The sequence below is a fragment of the Scyliorhinus canicula genome, chromosome 7 (genome assembly GCF_902713615.1).
Source record: "Scyliorhinus canicula chromosome 7, sScyCan1.1, whole genome shotgun sequence".
Classification (NCBI taxonomy): domain Eukaryota; kingdom Metazoa; phylum Chordata; class Chondrichthyes; order Carcharhiniformes; family Scyliorhinidae; genus Scyliorhinus; species Scyliorhinus canicula.
Window position 1 is genome coordinate 171530379 of NC_052152.1, and position 11549 is coordinate 171541927.

At 42.9% G+C, this 11549-nt stretch overlaps 1 protein-coding gene across 1 annotated transcript in view; it reads right to left on the bottom strand.

Moving 5' to 3' along the window:
* The window catches only part of LOC119969537 (collagen alpha-1(XIV) chain-like), a 200277-nt gene extending 189957 nt beyond the window's left edge, over positions 1–10320 (bottom strand). Inside the window, 2 exon segments of the mRNA XM_038803265.1 lie at positions 303–403; positions 10056–10320. Coding sequence (XP_038659193.1) covers positions 303–378 — 76 coding nt within the window. The 5' untranslated portion in view covers positions 379–403; positions 10056–10320.
* Between the last annotated feature and the right edge of the window lie 1229 nt (positions 10321–11549).

An 11549-nucleotide genomic window follows, 5' to 3' on the forward strand; every position in this document is an offset into this window, starting at 1 on the left:
CAAAAACTCCAGGCTCAAGGCTGGATAGCCAGGGAGCAGAGAAGCCACGGCTCAGAGCCCTAAACAAGGGTAGTCATAAATGGATTGGTTGGCAAGCAGAAATGACTGCAAATAGCTATAGACATCTTAAGGGCTCAGAAAATTGTTCAGAGACTCAAATAGATTTCAAACAAAAGGGAAATATTCCTAAATACCTGAAAACCACAGATAAGTTACAGCCAAAATAGGGTGAGTGAATTCTGAATAGACTTATACATTAATTATGTTTCAACAATGTATTTTTCTATATCTAAGACAAGTACCTTGTGTCTCTGCTTGACTGATCAGATGAAGCACGATGATTATGAAGGCAAGAACACAGCTCTTTTGTACGGTCATGTCAAAATCAGCAAACAGCCAAATCCTAGCCAAGGAAAAGAAATACATTTAATTAATTTTTAACTGACTATAGGTCTTGATAATTGATATACAAAAGAGTCACATGCAAGCTAGGTTTTCATGTCAGTCACAGAATCCTTACAGCTAACAGTAAATAGGGATTTCCAGCCACTAACATAGCTGACTCAAAATCACTGAGGTATAGGTGAAAATAAACTTGGCAAAGTATAGAAAACAGCAGACATTGGTTAGGAGACGGGATGGGCAGGATTACTAAGTGGGATGCACCAGTGTTCCGAGACTAATTCTATCAATAGGGGTGGGAGGTATGAAGACCGTAAGAGCAGGAAACATGGTGGGTGGGGTGACTTAATTAATTACATTGGGGCGGAAAATTCACTTTTCCATTGGCAAGTTCAAATTTTGATAAAAATTCAGCAGCATGTTTGTGGCGGGTCAGGTCTCTTGCCTTCCCATGGTGATCTCCTACTTGTGAAACATTTGCGTGCCATGAATACTCATTGTGTTAAAACATTTTGCAATTAATTCCTACCTTAAAGATTATGTCAACAACGCATGCGAATCTCATGGCACCCGATTCCTGGAGCGTTCAAAAGGTATTTGATACAACAGAACACTGGTTTGGCCTCAGCTGGAGTATTTTGTCCAGTTTTGGGCGCCAGACTTTCAGAAAGATGAGCCGGTAGTAGAGAGAGTGCAGAAAATATTCAAAAGAATGGTTCCAGGAATGAGGAACCTCAGTTACACAGAAAGGCTGAAGAGGTGAGGACCGTTTCCTCGGAAAAGAGACGGTTGAGAGGATATCTGATGGAGGTATACAAAATCATGAGAGATCTAAACAAAGCATGTAGGGAAAACTGTTCGCTTTGGTGGGAGGAGGATGGAGAACAAGATTTAAGGTAATTGGCAAAAGAAGCAATGGAGAGGAAAATCTTTTTCATACAATGAGTCATTTGGATCTGAATGCACTGCCTGAAACCATGGTGGAAGCAGGTTAATTGAAGCATTTAAGACAGAATTGGATTATCTGAAATAGAAGTTTGTGCAGGGTTTCAGGGTGGCAGAGGAGTGCCACTTGCACCTTCATAGGCGATCGTATGGCACACCGTCCCTACCTTTAGACCAGAAACTCCGGGTTCAAGTCCAACGACAGGACGTGTTGGCCATGGAAGGAGCATTCATAACGCTGTCAAATGGGCTGATAATCAGCTTCCTCATTATTCGCAATTGGGAGCGTCAGTACGATTTGGCTGACTAGAAGGCAAGCTTAGCTGTTTGTACTACGAGGCTTTGGTAACGCTAAGTGTGGAGTAAGCTTTTGGTGGCATTCCAGGTTGGTTTGGCAGAACTGGGATAGTGGTTGGTTCTGTTATCTGGCAGCACTGTGATGGGATTTAGCAGCTGGAGTGGAGCTCTCTGGTCTGAAAAGCAAACCTGGGGTTTTGCACAACTGGTGGGGTATAGTGGGATGTGATATTTGTTTGGTTTACTGTTGAATTCTTCATGGAATAATGGGGAGAATATGGCTAACTAATGCAGAATATGGTGGAATACCAGTGCACAGAAACAGGTGGTGGCACTTTTTGTACTAATTTTATCCCCGGGATTGTTTTAGTGTCTCACTTCACTTTGTACAGAACAAATTATTATTTCTCAGCAACTACCTGCTTCACAGTCACAGAAACAGTGTACTCCTTTGCTATTTTCGCCTTTGATTTCTCAAAAGGACTGCAGCTGTACTAAAACCTCTGTAAGATGTGCAGTTGAAAGAAAAACTAAATGAGTTTTGAAACTGAGCCAATAAAAGCACCAATAGTCCGGGACAATGTACTTTTATATTAACATGGACCATTAAAATATTGAATAAGCTGAAGCAATATAGCAAAGAAATTGATGACCAGAAAATCTTGTTAAAACAACAAAATCAAAGATACTTGATACTCTTTTGACCATTATTTCCTTTATTTTAAGTGTATTCAACTGTCCCAGCGCTACATTATGCAAGTTTCTCTCCAACCCACCCCCTACTTTTTGTTTCATCTTTTCCTGCTTTTCAAAGCTTCCTTAAAAACCAACCCTTCAGCTAGATCTTCAATCACCAGTCACCATCCCCCTCTCAACCACAAACTGTGCAGCACCTTTGGACATTTTGCTTTGTTCAATATTAACGTTACACCTAATATATTTTGAGTCTAGTTTATAACATACACTTCCTGTGAATTAAGAATACAGATATTTTTAAAAGATCGCAGATATTATTAAAAGATTGCAAACAGCAAAGTACAAGGAATCAAGAGAACCCGATGTAGTTCGGCAATCACCAAAGAAAAAACATAGGGCGGCATTCTCCTTTGCCCGATGCCGATATCGTAATCGGCAATCGGACGGAGAATGCCTTCCCATGCCCAAATTGGGGGCAATGATGGTTTGAGAGTCTCCGCCCCCTCCGAAATGGCACCAGCGGTCGCGTGGCGCATGCCATTGGAACGGCGTTGGCGCATCATTGGAAGGCCCTCCCCCAATGCTGCGCCCCCGATGGGCCGAGTTCCCGACCACGCGGTTGACGTGTGGTCTGATCGGTTGGGAACCCGGCGTGGCGGCTACGGACTGTGTCCAGCGCCGCCACAGTCCGCTGGGAACCTACTGCTGGCCGGGGGGGGGGGGATCCGTGAGGGCTGAGTGGACCGGTGGGGAGTGGCCAGGAGGTGGCCAGCGTTGTCCTTTGGGGCTGTATTTGGCAGGTCGTGTCCGCGCAAGGTCGGCGCCATGTTGTACGGCGCGACCACTGCAGGTCGTCGCCATGCGCATGCGCAGCCACGGACATGGCCATTCTCCGGAATCGGTGAGGTTTCGCCGCCAATTTTGACATCGTAAAATGCCACAGTTCCCAGGCCGGCGTCGGCACTTACCGCAGAACAGAGAATCCAGCCCATCATTTTCAGCAGTGCCATTGATGGAATAACAAACATGTCAGTCTCATGTCATTAGCAATTTATTTACCATGACTTACTATGGCCCAAATATCCTCCCATGTACGAGGTCCTAATTGTTGCACACCTTGATGTTCTGCCATTGCAATACAACATAAAACTTCTGGGCCCTTTACATTTTCCCCGTTTATTCAGAATAGATCTCTGATTAAAAATGAATTAGCATCAGAAGTGTTTTTTCCTATTGATAATAATGCACATTTGTGAAGGACATTAGGCTGAGGGAAGCTAGTACATGAGACCTCTTCCACAGTCGTCAAAAAATATATTATTCTTTCTAATATGGTCAGCAGCTTTAATGTTTCTCTGTACTTGTATAAATGCAGAGTAGAGACTTGGCTTTCACGAAATTGGCTCACATTGGTTCTCCATATTTGAGCTGTTGCATATGGTGAATAGTAACTTTTATTTCCATGCTTGTTTCAATTGAATAAAGAAAGTTTAGTTTTATTAAGTGAAAACTATATTAGTGTTCTTGAATTAGATTTCCAGTTATTGAGCAGTATGGAATAAGGCGGCGCAGATAGATGATTAAATGCAATCAATTTAGACAGAAATAAAAAAATATTTTAGCATTGGTGTTGTGAGCTTGTGTAGAATCTATCACTGGAGCTAATAGTTGAAGCAGAGATCATGCCAAAATTTAAAAATAGGTTAGAAAGGTGGTTGGGAAACGGGGATAGAGGAACTGGGTAAGTGCAAGTGGTTAGAACCACTTCCCATATTGAGGCTAAACTCAAATATAGCTTAGTTCAGCCAACCAACCTGCTTTTGTGCTGAAAATCACTGAGTTTGTTAAATCAGGTTCCTTCCATGTATTTGAGGAGTATTGGATCAGAATATTAGAGTAGGAAATACATTCTGTTCATGCCACAACATAAATTGTATAGATATTGCACTGGAGTTATCAATATAAAACATTTATTTTTCTAATAAATCTCTTCAAATTTTTTCAAATTACAGAATGAAACTTCTCCCAAAATGTCATTGTCAAGCAAGTCCACAATCATTGTAGAAAAGTCTTGATATTCAGACAGGTAACTGATTTTTCTAAATTTCACATACTTGGAGGGGAAGACAAGACTTACTGAAAAGATGCAACACCACAAACAGAACATTTTCAGGAACTCACCATGCCAGGGACCCGGGTTCAATTCCAGCCTTGGGGGACTGCCTCTGTGGTGTTTGTATGTTCTCCCCGTGTCTGTGTGGGTTTCCTCCAGGTGTTCCGGTTTCCTCCCACAGTCCAAAGATGTACAGGTTAGGTGGATTGGCCATGATAAATTATCTCTTAAGAGTTCAAAAGTTTAGGTGGGCATATGCCACGATTGGGTGCTCTTTCAGAGTGTTAGTGCAGAGTTGATCAGCCGAATGGCCTCCTCCTGCACTGTAGGGATTCTATGCTTCTATGATTATACAAGACATTTTACTGATGTACATCAGATGATGACGTTTGGGTGACATTGTATAATTATATTCTCCTTGGAATGGGATGTATTGATTGGAGGGCAATTGTAATAACGTCAAATGGACTGGGGAGAAATCTTCACGAACAGAAACATCCCAATTTCAGCAATATGTTGGCTTTTTAATACAGATTAATCCTCCCACCTTATTGATTGCTTTCATTTGCCAATTCCACCTCCAGATGGCAATCTCGCTTTAACAGTAAGACTTCTCAAATGCAATTTAAAATGGAAAACTGGGGCTCCTTTCTAATGCTGATATATTTGAAATGTGTTTTTAAAGACGTGTGCACTGTATTATCACACAAATGCCCTGTGTGTTGTAGTACTGACTTCAGAAACAAGTCTGTTCCATTGTCTGTGCTGATCTATATGCTCAAGCATTATATCATTATCAGCATTCCTGGCCTTGAGAGAAGAAAGGTCATTAGGCTTCCCACTAGAGTGTGTGCACATCACATAGAGAAGGATGTGGTCTGGCTCAAGTGAGATCTTCTCTACCCCACCCCCAGTCAACTAACCTGTCAGCACTCACTGCCTAACTTCACACACAAATGTGTTTTTTTAGGGCAAGGCACCTGAGGTTGCTGAAATCCTTTGAACAAGTAAGGTTAAGGGGGGGGATTGTTGGGTTATGGGTATAGGGTGCATACGTGGGTTTGAGTAGGGTGATCATTGCTCGGCACAACATTGAGGGCCGAAGGGCCTGTTCTGTGCTGTACTGTTCTATGTTCTATGTTCTAATATCCCAATATAAATCACATTCAGGAGAGGGGAAATGATCTGGTAGCAAATAAAGCTTCGCAGCTCACTATCTTCATCATTAATGTAAAGCCTCACTAGATGTAAGCCATAAGCCATTGATAAGAGATACTACATTTTTGTATAATATATATTTATATAATAGATACATGTTTCATATATTCATAGTCCCTTTGCTTTGTTGAAGTTTTATTATGATGTGTAGTGACTTTGGGAAATTATATGAAACTTACCATGGAGCAGCAAGGTGTATCAATCTAGACAGGTGAACATGTGTAAATGACATTGTATGCTACCTACTCTCTTGTAATATTGTCACTAAATGTTCTTGTATTTTATTATAGGAACACTTCCTTAAAGCTCTAATCATGATGTTGTTTTACAGCAGCAGCAGCAGCAAGGGGAAGTACAACAGACGTGTTTCTCACATTTAAAATCTCCTCGGGCACCCCTTTGCAGATCTCACATTTCAACTTTTGCAACATTAACAGGTATTTGATTTATTGTATTGACGGAAGTGTAGCCACAAGCTCAGTAAGATAGCCACTAAAAAATGCTCCATTTCAGAATCACACAAAAACTCTGCATTTTACAAGCTTTCGAGCTTACGAACAACAAGCTAACACATTGTACAACAAACTCCCAAATGCGAGGATTACAGCTCCCAGCTATAGCATGTTCCTACATGTGGGCTTTAATTGTACAAAAACAAAACTGTGCCACAGTCAAATATACAATGAATTCGACTTCTTTTCCACAACAAAAATTATTAGTTCTGAACCAAAATAAAATAATTATCCAAAGTGGCTTTGACTTCCTGCAGTTGACATTTGTACAGTGGAGCATCACACAATATCTCAGGGCAGAAGGTGGCAGTTGCCCTATTAAGTCTGCACTGGAGATATTCTTCACATAGGGGAGTACAATGGGGTGGAGTATAAAATGGGTGGCCCTGATCCCAGAAACTTCCCATTGAGTGAATTAGGTTAAAATTACCATCATCGACTGTACCATATCCTTTGCAACAGACAACTAATTAAGGCTACAGTTTTCTCAAACCATTGCTACATATTTCTTTTACAAACTGGCGCATCTAATTTATAGATGCATAGATAAATATGGCAAACATTCAAGGAACGCATGGAGGAACTACAGCAACTGTTCATTCTTGTCTGGTACAAAAGCAAAGGGAGGAAGAGGGCCAATACGTGACTTACAAAGAAAATTAGAAATAGTATCCGATCCAAGGAAGAAGCAAACAGATTGGCCAAGAAAAATAATAGGTCTGAGGATTGGGAACAGTTTAGAATTCAGCAAAGGACGAAGTGATTGATTAAGAAGGGGAAAGTACAGTAAGCTTGCAGGGAACATAAAGACTGACACTAAGAGTTTCTATAGCTATGTGAAGAGAAAGAGATTGGTAAAGAGAAATGCAGGCCCACTACAGACAGAAACAGGGAAATGCATAATAAGGATAAATACATACTTTGGTTCTGTCTTCACAAATGAGGGCACAAATCAGATCCCAGAAATATTGGGGAATGCAAGGTTTAGTGAGAGGGAAGAATTGAGGGCGATCAACATTAGTAGAGAAATGATGCTGGGAAACTGATGTGATTGAAGGCGGATAAATCCCCAGGGCCTGAGAATCTGCATCCCAGAGTACTTGAGGGGGCTCTGGAAATAGTGGATGCATTGATGGTCATCTTCCAGGATTCTATAGACTCTGGAACTGTCCCTGCAGATTGGAGGGTAGCTCACGCCACTCTGATATTCAAAAAGGGAGGTAGAGAGAAAGCAGAGAATTATAGACCAGTAAGCCCAACAGCGGTAGTGGGGAAAATGCTTGAATCCATTATCAAGGACTTTATAGCGGAACATGTGGAAAGCAGTGGCAGAATCAGTCAGAGTCAGCATGGATTTATGAAGGGAAAATCATGCTTGACTAATCTGTTGGAATTGTTCTACCAACCGGGATAGATTAAGCTGATGCAGTGCCTCCCATTTCTAACCCACCTGGATTCCCAGATAGCGAAAGCTCTTCCCTACCATTCTAAGTGGCAGCTCTCTCAGTCTCTCCTCCTGCCCTCAAGCCTGAATCACGAACATCTCCATCTTCCCCATGTTCAATTTATACGCCGAAAAACGGCCAAATTCCCCCAAGATCCACATAACCTCCCCCATCCCCTCCAATGGGTCTGAAATGTACAAAAGCAAATCGTCCGCGTAGAGCGAAACCCAGTGCTCCACCCCCTCCCCCCCCAAAAAAACAGCCCCTGCCAGTTGCTCGAAGCTCTTAACGCCATGGCCAGTGGCTCTATAGCTAGAGCAAACAGTAACGGGGAGAGGGGGCACCCTTGCCTCGCCCCTCGATGCAATTTAAAATACCCCGACCTCAGGCGGTTCATACACACGCTCGCCACAGGCGCCTGGTAGAGCAACTGCACCCAGCCAATAAAGCCCTCACCAAACCCAAATCTTCCCAACGCCTCCCACAGGTACTCCCACTCCACCCGATCAAAGCCTTCTCCGCATCCATCGCTACCACCATCTCCGCCTCTCCTCCTTCTGAGGGCATCATAATAACATTTAAAAGCCTCTGAACATTGGCCTCGAGTTGCCTGCCCTTAACGAATACCGTCTGGTCTTCCCCTCTCACCCCCGGAACACAGTTTTCTTCTATCCTTGTGGACAGTATCTTAGCCAACAGCTTGGTATCCACATTCAAAAGCGAGATCAGCCTATGTGACCCACACTGCTCAGGATCTTTCTCCCATTTAAGCATAAGTGAAATTGAGGCCTGCGACATTGTCGGGGGGGGGGGGGGGGGAGGATTCCCTTCTCTCTAGCCTCGTTAAATGTCCTCACCAGCAGTGGGCTCAATATCTCTGAGAACTTTTTATAAAATTCCACTGGGTAGCCATCCGACCCCGGAGGTTTGCCCGAATGCATGCCCTCCAGCCCCCTTGATTATTTCCTCTATCTCAATCGGGGCCCCCAGCCCCTCCACCATGTCCTCCTCCACCCTCGGAAACCTCAACTGATCCAGAAATTGCCTCATCCCCTCCACACCAGCTGGGGGTTCCGACTCATAATTTACTGTAAAAAATTATTTTAAAACCTTGTTCACCCCCCCCCCCCCTCCCCCAGGTCCAAGACTATGTTACCATCCCTTTTCTTCACTCTACCAATCCCCCTGGCTGCCTCTCTCTTCCTAAGCTGTTGCACCAACATCCTACTCGCCTTTTCCCCGTACTCATAAGCCGGCCCCTTTACCTTCCTTAACTGTAACGTAATATTCACTTAAACGTGCATGACACCCTTTCTAACAGAGGATCGCATACTCCTCCGAAAGATGTGCTGTTAGGCGAATTGGACATTCTGAATTCTTCCCGAACAGACGACTAGGGGCTTTTCACAGTAACTTCATTGCAGTGTTAATGTAAGCCTACTTGTGACACTAATAAAGATTATTATTATTATTCCAGTGTCACCATTGCTCAGAAGTAGCAAAAGGATATGATAGAAAAGTAATAGCCTCTTCAGTATCAGACAGGTCTTAGGTAATCTCTCAGTAGTTTCAATTATCACAATGAAAATAAACCCTCAATGTAACTAACGTCACAAAAGATTTTTTGAATTAAGCTTGCCCTTTGACTCTAAGATTTAGTTACCTTTCCACCACAAACTCTTCCCATGACAAACATTTACTTGATCTCGTTTTATCTATATTTTTTTTTACTTGCCACTGATCAACCTCTCTTACCATCGAATAACGCCTCACCCAACAGGTCAATAGTTCAGGATAATAAATAGTTCTCATTTCAGAAAGTCAGGGAACTCTGCATTGACACCATTTTTGTTCGGAGTTCGGAGCAGTATGTGAGGCATAAAAACGTTATCATTTATAACTGGACAGAACCGCCAGTACAATTGTAACGCGGGGGTGGGTGTAAAGTAAATTCAGAGTAAAAGGAATCCCTTCAATGCCCGAGAAAGTTTTTTATTTATTGCCAGAGAAACTGAAGAGATTTGATGCTGAAGGTGTGAAAGTTCCAAAACTTGTTCTCTGTGGCTGAGTTTACACGGTGAAGCTCAACACTATTTCACTGATTTAAACATTCAGGTGACAAGGTCCAACTAACGGCATATTAAAGAATAAACAATTTATTCGTGTGCCATTTTTCTTACCATAAAGATGTGGGTTAAAACTCAAAAAAGCCAAACATTTTTTCCGGACCCAAATTTTCAATACTGTGCATTTTGTCCCTTAAATATATTGTTATTTGATTTTTTTTTTTGCACATTTACTCTGCCTGACTCAAACAAAAACATCAGATGACCCCGGGAATCAACAAAGAACTCCCCGGACCCCCCGCCTTAACAAATCATCTACCATTAATTTGAGAGCAATTTACTGAACACAAAGGAATTCTACCTGTTGGGTGCACTGACAATCCCCTGGTCCTGTGTGATCTGCTGCTAGTCACAGATAAACCCCGGCTTGCCTTTCACAGAGGGAGCTTGCTGCCGCCAGGCTTACATATCTCCTTCCACAGATCGCCTATTTGGTGACATATCCCGTGCACTCTACTTACTGAAGAGGAGTTTGGATCCTTGTGATCAATCAGCTTACACAGTCTGATGTGTTCCGAAAGCAGCTCCCCTCCTCAGGAGTGTGCCGCCCAACAACATTGAGTGTAGATCTGCCCCCCTCAGTGACGAAGCAGCTGTCTCTTAACCCTTTCGACGCTGAACAACCTGTCTTGTCCCGAAAAACGTCTCCGGACCTACTTCGAAAACCGACTCCACCCCGGTAATGTGTGACAAAGTTTTTACAATTGGAAACTTCTGCTGAAGGGGGCAGCTATCAGCAGCTTTATCCAAATAAGGATATCTGATACGAAGTTTCCAATATTTACACTCTTCAGAAAGACACTCACCAAGTAACATTGGTAACTTTTATAATAATATTTTTTGTACATTTACTCTGCCTGACTCAAACAGAAAAATCAGATGACCCCGGGAATCAACAAGCAACGTTTATAATAATAATAATATTTATTGGTGTCACAAGTCTGCTTGCATTAACACTGCAATGAAGTTACTGTGAAAATCCCCTCGTCGCCACAATCCCGCGCCTGTTTGGGTACACAGAGGGAGAATTCAGAATGTCCAATTTACCTAACAAGCACATCTGTTGGGACTTGGGGGGGTGGGGGACCGGAGCACCCGGAGGAAACACACACAGACACGGGGAGAACGTGCAGACTCCGCACAGATAGTGACCCAAGCTGGGAATCAAACCTGGGACCCTGGCGCGGTGAAGCAACAGGGCTAACCACTGTGCTACTATGCCAGTAATCAAACCCGGGTCCCCAGGGAATATCTCTCTTTTCCAGACCAATCCCACTCACGGAAATGTTTGCAATGACTGAAGTATCGATTAAACTGGCCAGCCTGGCTAAAATAACCCAAACTACCTTTTTTTCCCCCAAATATTTTTGGGAGTGTTTGTTAAATGCATTGTGCGTGACGACATTAGAAAACTCGAGAATTTATTTTTCAAAACTCGCAATGCATGCAGTTTAAATGGCAGATCAACCTGATGGTAAAGAAACGTGAAGTGATTCAAGGGGGAGAAAAGAAGAAACATTGACCTAAACCTTAGAAAGTAAGAAACTGAATGTGGTAAAAGAACAAAGGCATCCGGAGAGATAGATGATTAACTCACTAAAAGCAGCATTGCAGGTCAGAAAAGTAACTTAAAATGCGAGCAAAGCACTAGGATTTGTTTCAAAAGTAATATTAAAGGCTTCCGGTTGCGGCTATGCGGAGCTAAGCCGCACGTTCGGCAGCTCCCGCCAGGAACGGACTTTTGGGCTCGTTTTAGGGCCCCCAGAGGCACTTATTCGACGATTCCCGATGTGGG